The sequence below is a fragment of the Erythrolamprus reginae genome, chromosome 1 (assembly GCF_031021105.1).
Source record: "Erythrolamprus reginae isolate rEryReg1 chromosome 1, rEryReg1.hap1, whole genome shotgun sequence".
NCBI lineage: Eukaryota > Metazoa > Chordata > Lepidosauria > Squamata > Dipsadidae > Erythrolamprus > Erythrolamprus reginae.
In genome coordinates this window covers 166269169-166286987 of record NC_091950.1, presented here as the reverse complement: position 1 = coordinate 166286987, position 17819 = coordinate 166269169, and the positions used below count along the sequence as shown (strand labels likewise).

Genomic DNA, 17819 nt, shown 5'->3' with positions numbered 1-17819 from the left:
CTTAACAGAAGAATGTTTTTTACATCAGATACCTAATGTGAAATTTTCCATACTTGCACAATTGGAAGGAAATTATAGAAACTGAAATATAGTGCATCTGGAGAATTGATTAGGAAAGACTATTTTGAAAACTTTTAATAAAACTATAATTTTATATGCTTTCCTCTTTGTTACAAAAATATGGTAGATTGATTTGGGGAAGGAAAAAATAATAATTTTTAAACATCTAGCAATAAAATAAATAGTACTTACTGAAGTATATCAACATTAAAGATAATTTTGTACTTTATTAATTCTAGAAACTGCAAAAGCAAAATCAACATATATACTCTACAGAATACTGAGCTGATTAAACTATGTAATATATTTTCCCAAAATGTAATAGGGAAATATTAGATGACATTTGGGAAGAAACTGCTAAACAGAAGAGACACTGATAGATGGACATATATGTGTTAGAGCCAATGGCCAGTCTTTACAAACAAACAAGGAAATAAATAAATAAATAAATAAAAGGAGATACAACTATTTTCAAAGCATAATGTGACACAGTATGTAAATCTTTTATATATAAGCAACTGTAAATGTATGCTTTGTCCCCCATATATATATATATATAAACTTACTTATGCATATATTAATAGTGTGCTGTAGTTTTAAATTCTATGACTTGGTTTTGAACCGTAAGTAAATAAATACAAAAGATTCTACATGTGAGAGCCAGTTGGACATAAAGGTCTTAAAAAGTATAATCAAATTAAAAGTTTTCAATCTTGTCTTATGCTCAACTGAAACAAATTTGCTTAACCTGACAAACTCACCTTCCAGAAGTTATCAACTTTCCCATAAACAAGTGATTGATCCTGCCTTTTAATGACATTAAAGTGTTTGATATCGCTGGAATTCAGATACTGTTCCACAACAAATCCAAGGAAACTGTTATCTGGAGTGTGAGCTGCAAATTAAACAACAAAAGTATGTTAGTGTATCATTCATTGTAACACTTGCAAAAAAAGGGATAACTCATAGCCTGTAAATGTCTGGAAGATGCATTGACATGAATTTGTTTCAACTATTGAGTTACATTTTCAAAGGAAAATATTTGTAATCTTATTTATCATCTTATTTATCTGATTTATCTCTTATTCATAAAGGACTTTTCTTTCCTGTATTGCATTTATTTTAAAGTTATAAGAGACTAATTAAACATTATCTAATGCAACTCCTTTTGGAAAAGAATACCAGGACAAAATGTCAAGCTCCTTATTCCAGAAGTTGCACAAAAAACTTGTTCAAATCCCTTTAAAAATTGTTGTATTTATGGAACCAAAATTAATTCCTGTAGAGCAGTAGTCCCCAACATGGGGCCCACGCCCTACAGGGGGGCAATTTTATTTTTAATGGGGGCAATTGGAACCTTGTTTAAACCAAGTTAATGGCCTTTTAGGCTTCCTCCGCATGAGTAGGAGCTCACCTTTTGAATAGTAAGAATTATATGTCATGGGGAGGGGGGATCGGGATTTTAGAGATGCCTAGGTGGGGCATGGCCAAAAAAAAGGTTGGGAACCACCATTCTAGATTCTCCAACTATTGTGGAACTTCAGGAGCAGGAAGAACATCTGAATCAAGCAAAAATGCATGAGTTGAATGCTCTGTTAAGAAACACTCTGAGCCAAATCAAACTTGCTTTTTATTTCTGCAAATATTTTAAAAACAAACTCTTTGGACTGAGTTAATTATTATGGGAGACTCTGTTTATTTTAAAAATATATTTTTCCACTTTTACAATACCTAGGATTATTCTATTACCTAAGCTTTTCACAGTGAAATTATATTTGCTACTGGGGTTCATATGAGTAACCATCTCTACATTAAAGTAAACCATGAGAGATTGAGAAAGGGATAAACTCTAAGAATCTCTCTAGATGAACTCACAGCAATTAGCAAAATGGCTAAACAATTTGGCTTAAGTGTGACACAGGGTCTTATTGGATGGAAGCATCATGAAGTTAAATCTATTTTCTACTCCCAAAAAGGGACATTTCATAGACCTTAGGGTGTCTTTACCATATTATTCAAAAATCTAAGACATTTTTACCACGTGCATATTTGAAATAATAAAAAAAGTAGTCTTTCTCATCCAAAAGTCCATTAAGTGCATTATCTCCCCAAGCTCAACAATATAATAGCTATTTTAAGCAATATATTACTAGCTGGGGCAAAATTCCAACTAGAGACAAAGGAGCCCTAGCGGCACAGTGGTTAAAGTGCAGTGTTGCAGGTTAACTCTGCCCATTGCCAGGAGTTCGATCTTGAGGCTCGAGGTTGGCTCAGCCTTCCATCCTTCTGAAGTTGGTAAAATGGGGACTCAGATTGTTGGGGGCAACAAGCAAATAATAATGCTGATATTGTAATCCAATCAAAAATGTAAAGCACTGTGGAGCAGTATATAGCGTATTTTTTGGAATATAAGATGCACCGGAGTATAAGACACATCTTAGTTTTGGGGGAGGAAAACAGGGAAAAAATCTGCCTACCAGATGGCTAGTGTCATTAGTCTGGTCAGCTTCAGCATGTTATTTTATCCCCTGCTTAGGGCTTAAAAAAACTTTGTTTGGAGAGAGTAACAATGAAAGAACTTGCAAGCCAGTAAGAGCTGGGAACATTGTTAGCACCTGATTAGGGCTAGAAAGAAACATTTGGAGCAAGTAGAGCAATGAAAAATAGCCTGCAAAGACTTAGAGCTTAGAAAACATTATTTGCAGAGAGTAACAATAAAAGAGCCTGCAAGGTAAGAGCTGGGAAGATCATTAGTATCTAGTTCGGGCTAAAAAAGCTTCAAAAAAGCTACAGAGTATAAGATGCACCCAAATTTTCAGCTTCTTTTAGGGAGGAAAAAGGTAAGTCTAAGTGGTATTGCTATTGTTAATAATGCAATTATTGGCTTAACTTTGAAGACAGCATGAAAAATCCTCCTAAGACAAAGTCTGAGTGACATTGACTTATTTTATTGACAAGACTAACTTACGAAACATTGTATAAAACTGCTGTGGATTAAGATTCCACTTCCCCCATGGTGTTTTGTGGCCTTTAGACTGGGCGTAGTGAGCATGATTAAACTCTGGTTCGGTTCCAAAGGAGTCTAGCACCCGTAACATACACCTGGAAGGGAAAACAAAGCACAATCCCAAAAGAATGTTATAAACTGAATGTTATAAAAATGATACAATGTGGGAAAAGAACTGTGCGGAACAGCAAGATGCTTGGACATCGCCTGCATTCCCTTAACCCCCTTCTCCATTTGTTCACGTGACCATTGGCGGGTGCTGCAACAGTTGCAGGTGTGGAAAATGGTCATAAGTCACTGGTTTTTAAATTAGCTTTTTAAATCTTTAAAATAAATTTAATGACAACAGTCAAAGACAAAAGAGGATATAGAAAGTATTTTATAGTTGCTCCTAGATCTTGGTTAAACAAAAAGGTTTCTAATTTTAAACACGGGTTAAACATTTTGTTGTTTTTCTCATAACCATAGAAGGTATCATTAAAGAATGCACGGACTTTATATGAAGTACAACATTTATATTCCACATCCGAACAATCTTGATGTTTTAATATACAGCTCTCCATCCCAATGGCCTTCAGTGAGATATAACTCCAATTTACAAAATGTTCAGCTAATGAAAGCAGCAAATATGCTGGTTGGGAATTTTAGAACATTCCCAATGAGCGCTTGGTTAAAGAAGACTGTTTTCATCCAATATGAGAATAAGATAAATGACTTGTGTTATGTTATACTTGTGTTACTTTATACCAGTGTTGGCAAACCTAGGGCACGTGTGCCACTTGTGTTACTTTATACCAGTGTTGGCAAACCTAGGGCACGTGTGCCACCGGTGGCACCCGGAGCCATATCTGCCGGCATGTGAGCTGTTGTTCTAGCTCAGCTCCAGTACGCATGTGCGTGCCCGCTGATTTTCAGCTTGCACAGAGGCTCTGGGGGGAGGGGTTCTGGAGGGCTTCTGGCGAGAATGGGAGAGGGTGTTCTTGCCCTCTCCAGACTCCTGGGAAGCTTCTGGAGACTGGGGAAGGTGAAAAACGGGCCTACTAGGCCCACTAGAAGTTGGGAAATGGTTTGTTTCCAGCCTCCAGAGGGCTTCCGGGAAGGCCATTTTCACCCTCCCCAGGCACTGAATTATGTGTGTGGGCACTTGCGCATGTGTGATAGCTTTTGGCACCCGAGGGGGAAAAAAGTTCACCATCACTGCTTTATACTTTAAAAACCCCTATCCACTGCTTTTCATAAGAATATTTTAAGCAGTAGATGTAGGTTTCCACCTGAGTATCTCTAATGGAAGCAGCTTACAATTTCACAGAATAAAGCCATCTGTGCAGCTGAATGTTCAAATCACAGGGACGCCTATGTCTGCAAACAGCTATTCATCCATAAAGATTTCTTCGTCTAAGCTCAGCAAATATACATCAAGCGCTAAGCCAGGTATGTAATAGAGGCTTTCTTTGTCTGTTCTGTCTCAAAATGCTCTGTGTGAAAGCTGCTCATGAATAGACAGAAAAACGAAAATGTCAGGATCAAGAGTTAAGTATGGAAAGAAATAAAAAAATTACAGTTAGTATAGGTAGGTAGTCTTCGACTTACAAGCACAACTGAGCTCAAAATTTCTGTTGTTAAGCGAGACAGTTGTGAGTTTTGCCCCATTTTATGACCTTTCTGGCTTCCCCATTGTCTTTGCTGGTCAGAATGTTGCAAAAGGTGACCATATGACCCTGGGACACTGCAACCGTCATAAATACATGCCAGTTGCCAAGCTCCTGAACTTTGATCATGTGACCATGGGGATCCTGCAATGGTTGTAAGTGTGAAAATCACTCATAAGTCACTTTTTTCAGTGCTGTTGCGACTTTGAATGGTTGTAGGTTCAGGATTACCTGTAAAGAGATTTGTTTTGTAAAGGACAAATACTTACTGATAATGAACCCAGGATGGCCCAAGAGTTTTCTTAAACTGAGTGAGTCCCACAATGTCGATATAAATAAGTTCCACCACTTTATCCCCTTGTGTAGGACACCCAGATCTGTTACCAACTACCTTCTTCATAATCCTAGCCAAAAAACAAAAAAACCACAGTAAAACACATTTTAAGGAAAATTATTTTTACAGACAGAATAATTAATAAAATGCTGATGTAAAGGCAAGTTTATTGAAAAGGAGCACTATATCTGAAGTTACGAAATTTCAGGCATTTTCCCTAAGAAGTACTCTAACCCAGAAAATTAGTTCTTCTAAAACTGTAATAATTAATGTTAAACGTAAGACTTTCATTCATACAAGAAAATAATAACATTTGATAGCCTGATAGATATATAAGCAAAATAGTCTGCTCGTACAACTTATGTATATATATTAATCCTGGCTTTATTAATTTTGTAAATAACTCCAGGCACACAACATACAATATTCCTATTGTTTACATTATCTATCTATCTATCTATCTATCTATCTATCTATCTATCTATCTATCTATCTATCTATCTATCTATCTATCTATCTATCTATCTATCTATCTATCACCATCTCCTAGCATTATTACTTTTGTAAATAACTGAAGATGGCAAATACACACAATATACAGTATACCCATTGTTTACATTTCCTATCTATTTCCTGTCCATCCGTCCGTCCGTCCATCCATCCATCCATCTATCCATCCATCCATCCATCCATCACCATCTACCATGTCCTGGCATTATTCCTTTTGTAAATAACTCAAGGCGGCAAATACACACAATATACAATACTCCCAACAACCCTATGAGATGAGTGGAGTTCAGAGAAAGTGACTAGTCCAAAGTCACTCAGCCTGCTTTCATACCTCAGGCAGTACTAAAACCCATAATCTCCTGTCTTCTAGCCTACCGCCTTAACCACTAGAATAAATTTATTGTTATACAAGAAGAAAGAATGTCAACAAGTGTTTAATATCTGAAGTCAACAGTGTAGATACTTGCTTTCATTACACTTTCTATATAACCGAAAGCAGGACAGCTACAGCTACAGCCTTGTTTGCTTTATGGGAAAGCAACCTATAATGTCTTTTGGGTTTGTTCTAATAGAATGTGAATAGCTTAACATATCTGTGGCCTTATCATTAATTGTCATTGATTTGTTGCTATTCAGTCGTTAAGTCCTGTTTGATTCTTCCTGACCCCATGGACCATAGCATGCCAGACTTTTGTCTTCCACTCTCTCCCAGAGTTTGCCCCAGTTCATGTTTATTGTGTAATTGACACTATCTGTGGCTTCCTCTTCTCTTTTTACCCACAACAACAGTCATTGATGTGACATAACAAAGTTCTTCTATTAAATAACCTCTGCTGTGAAACAAAATCTTCAGTACTCAAGGTCTTTCCAGTGTAATATTCTAAATCAGTAAATTTAGAAATTATGCCTCTTATGCAATAAGGCTGTCAAAATAGATCAAAATCATAGCAAAAGAAGTATTTTCACATAAATTACAGTCAATTTATCCATAACAAGTTTCTTATTAAGAAATAAAGTTTCATTTAAGAAAGAAAGGCAACAAATTAAGCCCATTTAGTTTTTCTCCAGATGTCTAACACACCTGTAACGGAAGGGAATAAAGCTCCATAGTCTAGTATTCATTTATTCAAAACTCAGGAGGAAGCAACTACAAGTATACTATCTGTTTCACAATGCATTTATTTAGTTTATGAATGTAATTTTTATCACTGTTTAGGGAATTTATCACTTTCATTTCCCTCTTTCCAAAATTACAGGCTGTACAATGAGAAGAATAGTTTTGCTGCTTCACTTTTCAAGTGGATTATAAGCTCCTTACTCCTTGAGTTCTGCCAGTGAAGCCGAAATCCTTATGTCATGGCCCAGTAAATAGAGAGATGTAATTAAATCACTCCACTGGACTAGTTCTCCAAGTGGGCCACCACTGAAGGCATTTTCTGCAATCTTGAATCCAGATTCTTTTGTGAGAAGTCCCAGATGAACAAGGACCTGAAAAAGGAATAGACAATGAGGAACAATTTCGGCATCAACTGATGAAAATTAACAACCGTGTTACCACCTTAACAACTGAAGTGATTCACTTAGGAACCATGACAAAACAAGATTATAAAATGGGGCAAATTCCAGAACAATTGTCTTGCTTAGTAACAGAAATTTTGGGGTCAATTGTGAGTCAAAGACTACCTTTACACAAGGACTAAAATTAATATTTTATATGTTAGTTTTCCTTATTACTTTTCACCTTGAACATCTCCAGATTGTCATAAGATCTAATTTTCTAACAGTTTTCCCAGTGTTGTTCTAAACAATTTTGGCTGAAAACACTGAAAACTATTTATGAATGAATATATACAATTATTCATTCATTATTACATGCACTTCAACCAGGTAAAACAAAGAACCCCCCCTCTTCATTTAATCAATCAATCAATCAATCAATCAATCAATCAATCAATCATGTTTGATTCTTGGAGATTACCCAGACAAGTTCCTTCATTTTCTTGACAAGGTTTTTTTTAGAGGTGATTTGCTATTGCCCCTTTTCTTGATCTGAAAGAAAGTGACTGATCCAAAGTTACTATGGAGGTTCGTGCCCAAGGCAGGACTAGAACTCACAGTCTTCTAGTTTCTAGCCTGATGCTTTAACTACTACACTAAACTAGAACTCTTAAATAATATAATTATAAAACTGTAAATAATACCATAATATAAATTAATCAATAGTCCAATCATCTGCATATTTCAGCCTTCTTAAAACCACAAAAATAGCCTCATCCATATTTAGGTTTTTCACACCCATTCAATCCTTTTATCCCCACTTAAATAACAATTTTGGCAGTATTAATCATCAAGGTACTTCTCATTTATTCTTCATATTTCTAAGGATATAGAGTTCCACAGGAAGAAAGGTTTAGTCACAAATGTATTTTCTCCAAATCAGTTCTTTCTGCAGTTTTATTTTCTACTGACCCAAATTGGGCAGGCAGATTTTAATTGAAGCTAGTGATCTCATGGAAACTTAGATCCTATGGCCTGTAAAACCTAAGTAGGCTATTACCAGCACCTTTAATTGCATCCAGAAATAAATTGGTAACCGATTCAGCTCCTTCAGTACAGGCTTTACAAGTAAGCATTTCAACACTGTCGTACACAAACTGCTATATTCTGTACCAGTCTGTGGGTGGTTTTCAAAGTTAGTTCCATGTTGAGAAAATTGCAATAATCAACACACGTGGACACATATAGAAAAAAACACCAGGAAAATTCAGTGCTATAATTAACAAGCAAACCCAAAACTCATTGGGTTTTCATTTCAGGGATATTGCCTCACCTAAGCAATGGAACAGAATGGCCACATGGAAGCAAAAAATGTAGTGAGAATTGGAGCAACTTACAATTTCCTACCAGCTTCCCCACTGAGTCTGCCTGTGAAAAGCTGGCAGGAAACATTCTTCCCTCCCTCCCTTCCTCTTTCCCTTTTCTTTGGCATGGATCAAAAAAGATATGTGGTATCAGTTAGGAAAGGTGTGTGAGAGGGGCCAGAATGTCTGGGGTGGACATCTGGGGATGCTGCAGAGGTCAGGTGACAAGAGCTGCCAAGTGAGTTGGGGAGACCTGCAGGGAACAGCAAGGCAGATATCACATGGGAGATTGCATAGGGTGCAGCTGTGTGGTTATGTATGGATGCCTGAGAAGGGTGAAATACGGGGGTGGGGGGGTGGAAACACCTTGAAAAACCATCAAAATATCTTTTAATATGGTGTTGGTCCACCTTTTGCAGCAAATTCTCCGAGGTGTAGATTCATACAAATTGTGAATTGTTTCCAAAGGAATTTTAGCCCATTCTTCAGCTAAAGCACCCTCCAGTTCTTTTAGAGACGATGGTGGTAGAAATCGTCTTCTTACTTGAATCTGTAAAATCGACCATAAATGCTCAATAATGTTGATGTCTGGTGATTGTGGTGGCCAGATGAGATGCTGAATCTCATTAGAATGTTCCTTGTGCCATTCTTTAACAATTCTTGCTCTATGGATTGGCGCATTATCATCTTGAAAGATGGCATCCCCCTCTGGAAACAGTTCTTAAATCGTAGGATGAATTTGGCCGGCCACAATTCCTAAATAGTGATGGCTGTTAATTCTTCCATGAAAGGAAATCCACCTGTGGTATCTGCCTGGACCAAGTTATTTCCTATGATGCAGTATTTTGCTAATTCAAAATTACAAAGTATCATACAGACATGAGAATTTTTGCAGTATCTTCTAGATTAGGGATTCCCAACTGGGAGAGTGAGACAATATTCCAGGAGTTGCGAAAAACTTGGGTTCAGAAGTTTCAAAATTATAGTGTATATGCATTATTATATTCATATAATTATTTACTTTTGTAAGGGATGTGAGAATATATTAGAAGTGTTCTAAGGTTAGCAACCCATATTCTAGATTGGTCAATGGGGCCGTGGCACTGAGTTATTACCAAGAAAACTACGTAGACCTGTCCATCTCATCAACAGAACTACAGCTCCACTTAAGGGGTCTTTCCCTTTTTAGGTATATGGAGTTGCAATGTGCTTTTCAAGTTAAAACAATGTAAAAATATATTTTATGTAGTGAACTCACTTTTTTTCGTTTTCTCTTTTCCAAGTTTTGCTTTTCAGCAAGTGATTTTATTGCTTCTATCCAAGTGTCAGCCATTCTTTTTATTCGCAGCACCATCCACCGGAATTCTTCGTGTCTTGACATCATTTTATACAGCAAATCAAAATTGGTTCTAATTTCAGCCTTCAACTAAATAATACATTTTAAAAATCAGTGGTAATGCAAAATCAAAATTTCCCTGTATAGAAGAAGATCTTTCTGAAGTCTAGCAATGGCACTTGGGGTGACAAAAGTTGCTGATCCTTGAAAAATTCTGATTTATCAAATTTGGCTCCGTTACTGATCAAAATTCTAGTGAAGATATGCTACATCCAAACATGTTTCACTGACTACCATCAAATAAAGATTCTGAACTTAAATCTCAAATACCTTTTGCAAATTCAATAAATCTAGTCATTAGAAATTGAGCTACTCACATAAATATTTGCTTAGTGGTTAAGTTTTAAACTTTTTTTTCTCAAAACTTATTTCCAACTTATTGGTATTTTCCATAATAGTAAGAGGGGAAGGAGGGGTGTGTGTAACGGGATAAACATTATCAGAATATCAGATTAGATTAGATTTATTGGATTTATATGCCGCCCCTCTCCGTAGACTCGGGGTGGCTCACAACAATGGTAAACAAAACATAGTAACAAATCTAATATTTCGCAATCTAAATTACAGTTTTAAGTTAAAAAATCCAAAAGAGCCCCAATATATAAAAAACAAGCACACAATCAAATCATACATAAAAACTACATGGGCAAGGGGGAGATGTTTCAATTCCCCCATGGCTGACGGCAGAGGTGGGTTTTAAGGAGTTTCCGAAAGGCAAGGAGGGTGGGGGCAATCCTAATCTCTGGGGGGCGCTGGTTCCAGAGGGTCGGAGCCACCACAGAGAAGGCTCTTCCTCTGGGTCCCGCCAGACGACATTGTTTAGTCGACGGGACCCGGAGAAGGCCAACTCTGTGGGACCTAACCGGTCACTGGGATTCGTGCGGCAGAAGGCGATCCCAGAGATGATACAGTTGGACTAATTCTCTGTTTTACTATCTATACTTTATTTTTCTTAGTGGAAACATTGAGAAATCTATTTTATAAAAACTAAAATAATTACAAAGCCAATTTTAAATGGGGGTAAAGCTTACTGTTGCCTTCTGATCCATTTCTTCATTGGGATTTTTTGTTCTCCAGGGTAAACGAGGACACCAATTTTCAACCTGTAGAAGTGTTAGGTTAAGTTTCAGAATCCAGTAAAATAAACTGTATTGTACTTTGTCGATGTAATTCTACCCTCATTTAATAGCAGAACAGTTAAAGTTCAGTAGCAGGTGACAAAAATGTTTTTACCAAGATAGCAAAAAGAACAATGAAGTTCAAAAGATACAGGAAATAGCATCACTTTTAAAGGTTTCCTTCCATCCTTCAATAAATTGGTTACTTTTTATTAGGAGGTCATATCAGTAACATAAAAACAATAGTTCTCAAGACCTGGAAATACTCCTATCAGAATATTCACGTAGCCTGGAAGATAGAACATACCCTAGATTAGCTGCTCCTTAAATATTGAGGGTGGGGGAATGCTCTAAATTGCTAGCCAGAATATCCAACAGCCCCCAGTTGGGGAAGTTCATTCCAGGCCACTATAAATTTTAGAAATGAAGATATAATACTCATCACACAATGCATCATAGATAGTTAATTTTTTTGCCTGGCAGGCTAAACAGGAGCCAATTAAGCATATAAGAACCCAGGAAATTCTGATAAGGAATTGTTTTGAAAAAAGCAAAGAAGCATTATGAAATAATTCCAGTAACTTGCATGGCATCTAATACAAGGTTTATAAAAAGTCACAACCATGTTCCATTTTCCCATTCTTTATACTGCCTGAATTTTGCATAGGACTAACTGCTCCCCTGTTTTAGAAAGGGTGGCCTAGTTTCAATCTTTTTGTGTTACAATAACAGCTAGAATGTGATATTGGGTTAACTTCTTGAAGCATATAGGTATGAGAACTCAGTCTCTATGATCAAAAACTGGAATAGGTTATAGAAATAAGAAAAGGGGCAATATTAGAATAGATTTTTTAATATTACAAAATGAAAGTAATAAGAAAAAATGTGGAATAATTGAAAAATGATAAGACTATAAATTAATATAAGTATACATTATTATTAGAAATACGTTAAGTGGATTGAATGTAAGGATTATGATTAATTTGATTAGCTTTACTAGTGTAGTGTGTCTAACACTCGGGTGCAACACTGTTCACCCATTGATTTGATATTTTAATACAAACATTAAAAACTTGAAAAGAGAACTCACCCTCATGTAGTTTCTATTGCTTTGGGGAAGAGTACTGAAATTCAAAAACTGACTGCTGGCTTTCTGTTATCAAATAATGTCTAAAATGCTATCCACAAGATGAAACTCTACACCAAGGCCTAAGGACTTCCAAATATACATCCAAATATAAATTGTTTACTACGCAGTAAGCAATCATTAGAAGAGAATCTAATTCCTGATAGACAGAACAACCAATAAACTACTGGGAAATAAATGTCATATTTAAACAATGCTCTTGTTCACCATCAATGTTCACTTTCTCAATATACACAAGAGCCATACAGGGTTTCTGAGCTATGTGGAAAAAGACCATTCAAAACATGGTTCTGAAATTGAAAGGATCAGTGATGTGATATTATATAATGTACTTCCTTCCATTCAATTATTTCAATTATTTGGGTCTGCTTTCAGTCATACCTGACTTCAAAAGAAAAAGAGAAAAAGTTACACATAAGAGGAAAAATTGTGTGTGTGTGTGTGTGTGAGAGAGAGAGAGAAAGAATAATGAATATTCATTTTCCCTGTGGCGGTCTGCACTGGATATGTTTCCACAAAGACTGAATGAAGGAAAAGGTTATTATGTGTAAAAAAAAAAGATAGCCAAAATATTTTGGAGTTTTAGTCCATAAGCAACAGAAAATCGAGAGGGGCAGAGATACTGACCTGGTAACTTGGAACAAACCAGTATTAAAAATTCTCAAATAACATTATTTTGTGAATAGCATCCAATCCTTGCTTTTGAACTGTTCCAATTAAATAATTATTCCTGAAGGTTCTTGTTATTAAAATATTATAATGCCATTGTGCTTATTTGTACAGATGCAACTCCTTGAGCCATACAGAACTTTATAAACTGCATGTACAACTATCATGCCAGATCATTGCCCAGCTCTTCTATGTCTTAGAGCAGGGGTGTCAAATTGGTGACTCACAGGCCGTGAAGGGAAAAATTCATCGTGATACATCAGGTGACAGCAATGTGACGCCTTGAGTTTAACACCTGTGTCTTAGTAAAACTAAGTAAGCACAGCACCAGCACAGAAGAGAGTCATAATCAAGTTAATGTTACGTTTTCAATATGCTAAATGAAAAACTACAGTGCCCTTAACATATCTAATTCCTCACTATTAACATTTCTAGTTCCATTGTTCTACTTCTTCCAAACTACTTTAAACGTAGCCACAAGAGTTAGCATTCAGCTTTCAGCCTATCATAAATAGTTAATTCTCCACTACTGTCCATTTTAACAGTCATATAAATGTCAATTCTAAGTGACATTGATCAGCCAGACTAATTCATATCTCCACATTGTTGTAATGGTTACAAGAATTTCCTTTTGTGCTTGTGATCACAAATACTTAAGTTTTCATCTATAGATGTTTCATCTTTAAACCGCAACATGAATGGTAGGATTAAGAAGGGATGTCGAATAACTTGTGGTTGATATCATGATGGCACTTCTTTGCTACGGATAGCAGAAGTTCAAACCTTTTGCCAGGCGACCCAGTGCCTTTGAACAATATGGAAATGAACAAGCCCTTTGTAATTCAAGATATGGCTTTTAGCCAGAACATCAGTCATCCAATATTCTAGTACTAAAGGTTTCCGAAAGAAAACAATAATAATAGGCAGCCTTTCGAAATTGTTAGTTCTCATTCATAACCACACTAGCAGTAAAGCACAAAGCTCTGCTAAAAAAAGAAAAGAAAAACTGAATTCTACAAAAAAGGGAGTTATTAAAAAATATGCCCCAATGGGATTAAATGGCCCACATACATACATATTTCTAAGCCTTACTGAAAATAACATGATTTTTACAAAGCTGAAGTATGAAACGGCAAAGTTGACCTATACTTCCCAATGGATGGATGGGAATATACTACTAAAACTTTTAAAATAATATAGTACAAATAAATGTGTACTTGCTTCTTGCAAAAATTGTATCTTGAAAAGATATCTACCAGTGGTGGTATTCAATTCCCCCCCCCTACCAGTTCTGTGGGAGTGGTTTGGTGGTGGTAGGATCTTGTGGGCATGGCCAACTCAACGGCACTCACGGCCAAGCTACACAGTCACATGACCCCCACCACTAAGTCATGCCCACAGAACCTGATAGGGGAAAAAAATGCATTTCTATCTATCTACCTATTTTCTGTCCAGACTTGGCCTAATCTTTGTCATTTCTTCCTATGCCCCCAGCCACCATGAAAGGAAGGTAATCTGGAAAAAAGAAGTGGTCATGGGGGAGGAAGCGAGCTATCATCTCATGGCAAGGGGGGTGACAAGCGGGCTGGTGGAGAGCCCAGTGGTGATGGGTCAGCCTGGCTTGCCTTCCCCTCTGCCACCAATGGTCATGGGAGAGAAAGTGGGACTAGGGCTGGGGCCTCTGAAGGAGGTGAAATGGAGCGATGTGTGCGACTGGCAAAGGGAGAGTGGGGTGTCAGCTTTGGGGCAAGGCGCATCTCCCGACCCTGCTGAGGCGGACTGTCAGTGGCTCCTGGGCAAGACTGGAGCCAGAGAATGGCGCATCCCCTGATCTGGCTGAGGCGGGCAGCGGCTCTGGAGCCTTGGGGACTGGCACATCCCTGGGGCCCGGGGGCCCGACCCAAGGTGAAGGGTGAGCGGGCGACATGCATTGCTTACCTTTGGGGAGCTGAGCGGGCGTCAGCAAGGCAACTGGCAAGGCGAGTAGCATGGTGAAGCGAAGGCAACATATATAGGGCTGGGATGGGATGGGCAAGTGTCAGGTGGGTGGGGCAAGTGAGTCTCAAGCAGGTGAGAGAGCAGCGACTGGCCGGGGTGTAGCCAGCCAGAAGTTGCTACTGGTTTGACGGCCGAGGCCAAATTCTCTGTACCGGTTTGCCTAAACGGCTGAATACCACCTCTGGTATCTACATATTTTTAAACTTCCAAATAAGCCAAGCAGATCAACAGCATAATGCCAAAAGACAGCTACTGAACAGATAAAATGATGCTTTGTAGTGGACATGTGAAATTAATGCAGGTATTATTAGTCACTTAGAACCATATCCGTACATGTCAATTTGAGAAATATGAGTGATCATTTTATTATGCTTGGTGCTATTTGTAAAAATGTTTTAAAATTCCGATTGCTCTTACTTGCTGTTACTGGTGTGCTGCATGTGCAGCTTGAGTCGTCTTGTGTGCGTGCGCATATCCTCAGCATGGTTTTGCTTCCGCACATGTGCATGAAGCAAAACTGCACCGAAATCTTGTGAAGGGACGCGTGCGAGCACGAGATTTCAGCGATTTTTTGCTTCTGTGCATGCGTGGAAACAAACAATTGCTGAAATCTCATGCACGAGAACATCCCCTCGTGAGATTTTGCTTTTGCACATGCGTAGGAAGCAAAAAATACCCAAAATTAAAGAAAAAATATGGTGGCACCTGAAGGACTGGCACTGGAGCGGTCGCACACAAATTGTGCCATCTGGCGGCCGTTACCTGTACGCAGTTGCCTACTGCACCAGTAGCAACTCATCCCTGATTCAAATACATATAGTAATACAAAGAATTTTAAAGATTAATATTAATTTATTTATTTATTTTTAATTTATTTATTTATTATTTAGATTTGTATGCCGCCCCTCTCCGCAGACTTGGGGCGGCTCACAGCAAGATACAGCCATCATGACAAATCCAAATAAATTTAAAATATTTAAAAATATTTAAAAATCTCAAACCAGAACTTTTATTGCTATAATTTATGGACAAGCAACTGTAACAAGTTATGGAAAGTGATAACTAAACTAAGATGCACAAAGACAGAAGACACTTAAATATTCACAATAAAGAACATAAGGGAGCCACTCTTTTATATCTTTTTCCCTTTTCTCCTTTCTTTTTGTCTTTCTTTATTTCTTATTTATTTATATCTTTTCTTTCCTTATTCTTTACATTTGTATTTAATCTGTGAAAAATTCTTCAATATAAATTAATTTGGAAAAGGACCGCATCCATACATAGCATTGAACTAAGTTTCTAGCATCTATGAACTTAATCTATCTGATAGGATAGATACCATCCAATAAAAGACACAAAGGAGCAAATGCAACCTAATTGATGACAATTTAATTGGCCCTTTCTTTTCAATGTCTAGTTAAGTTTTATTCTATCAGAGCTTAAGGCAAGTAGGCTACATGTCAAACAAGTAATGGTGGTAACACTAGCTAATTATTTGGCCATTGTTTTTATTATCTGTTATTATTACAACTGTTAATGTGCCAATAACCAAAGTTTTCAATGTGGACTATTAAAATTAAAAAACACCAAACAATAAAACACATATTATAAAATATAAAATGATTATTCTACATTGTTTGTCCATTTAAAATAAAAAAATGTATGTAAATATTGCAAAAATACCTAGATAAGAATGCCTGGATTGCCCCCAAAATCACATTAATATGGGCACTATTTATGACATCCTACAGAAAATATAGATAGTCCTCAACTTACAGCCACCATTGAGCCAATATGTTTGTTGCTATGTTGGACATTTATTAAGTGAATTTTGCTCCATTTCATGACCTTTCTTGTCACAGTTGTTAAAAAAACCACTGCAGTTGTTAAAGTCATTAACGTGGTTCTTAAGTGAATCTGGTTTTCCCATTGACTTTGCTTGTCAGAAGATCGCAAAAGGTGATCACATGACCACGGGGAAGCTGGAACAATTGTACGTGTGAAAAATGGACATAAGTCATTTTTTTAGTGCTGTTGTGAACTTGAACAGTCACTAAATGAAGAGCTTGGCTTGGGAGGCTCTTAGGGGCTGCAGGAAGGTAAAAACACCCATGTTTTGGCAAAAACGGCCCATTTTTTTTTTGCAAAAATAGGGTTTGGGAGTCTTGCAGAGTGTTCCTAGGGGCTGGAGAAAATCAAAAAGCTGGGGTGGCGCAGCAGGTAGAGTGCTGTACTGCAGGCCACTGAAGCTGACTGTAGATCTGTAGGTCAGCGGTTCAAATCTCATCACCGGCTCAAGGCTGACTCAGCCTTCCATCCTTCAGAGATGGGTAAAATGAGGATCTGGATTGTGGGGGCAATATGCTGGCTCTGTTAAAAAGTGCTATTGTTAACATGTTGTAAGCTGCCCTGAGTCTAAGGAGAAGGGCGACATAAAAAATGAATAAATAAAATTAAAAAAAAAAATAATGGCCCTTTTTTCCCTACAAAAAATGAGTGTGTTTTTGCCTTTCCCCAGCCTCCAGGAGCACTTTGCAGGCCTCCCAAACCTTCCCCACTCATTTTTGCAAAAAAGGGTACATTTTTCACAAAAATGGGATGCAGGGGCGGGGCTTCTGGAGGCCAAAAATGGTTCTATTCAATGTATAAAGCACACCAACATTTCCATCCTCTTTTGGAAGGGGGGGGGGGAAGGTGCATCTTATACTCCGAAAAATATGTTAGTCAATTCAAACTGAACTAGATGGGATCTCTGAACTATTGCCGCATCCAGATACTGACTGCAGCTGCTCAAAATGTTTACATACAAAACTATAATTGTAATAAAGAGATCTAAACTACACTTCTCATAATAGACAATGATCATGCAAGACTTTTAATTGATAACACATTTACCAGACCCGATAAACAAGAACAACACAGGAAGTTACTTCTGAGTAGCTTCTTTGTTGTTGTTCACATAGAATCTTAAAACAACTATCTGCGTATAGTCTCTGAGCGGCTAGGCAGAATTCATTCCTACTCTCTTCCTATTCTAATCTCCGCTGCCTCTTTACTCTCTGGGAAGTAG

The 17819-nt window shown here is 37.4% G+C and overlaps 2 protein-coding genes across 5 annotated transcripts in view; both read right to left on the bottom strand.

Moving 5' to 3' along the window:
• The window catches only part of MGAT5 (alpha-1,6-mannosylglycoprotein 6-beta-N-acetylglucosaminyltransferase), a 148600-nt gene that overhangs the window by 25594 nt on the left and 105187 nt on the right, over positions 1 to 17819 (bottom strand). For all 4 annotated transcript variants that reach the window (XM_070731355.1, XM_070731361.1, XM_070731370.1 and 1 more), the window contains exons 6-11: positions 10849 to 10920; positions 9680 to 9847; positions 6879 to 7048; positions 4986 to 5120; positions 3029 to 3162; positions 822 to 955 (exon numbers count right to left, since the gene is read on the bottom strand). In XM_070731355.1, the coding sequence (XP_070587456.1) occupies positions 822 to 955; positions 3029 to 3162; positions 4986 to 5120; positions 6879 to 7048; positions 9680 to 9847; positions 10849 to 10920 (813 nt within the window). The remainder of the gene's footprint in view (positions 1 to 821; positions 956 to 3028; positions 3163 to 4985; positions 5121 to 6878; positions 7049 to 9679; positions 9848 to 10848; positions 10921 to 17819) is intronic.
• The window catches only part of CCNT2 (cyclin T2), a 365293-nt gene that overhangs the window by 258463 nt on the left and 89011 nt on the right, over positions 1 to 17819 (bottom strand). The window lies entirely within an intron of this gene.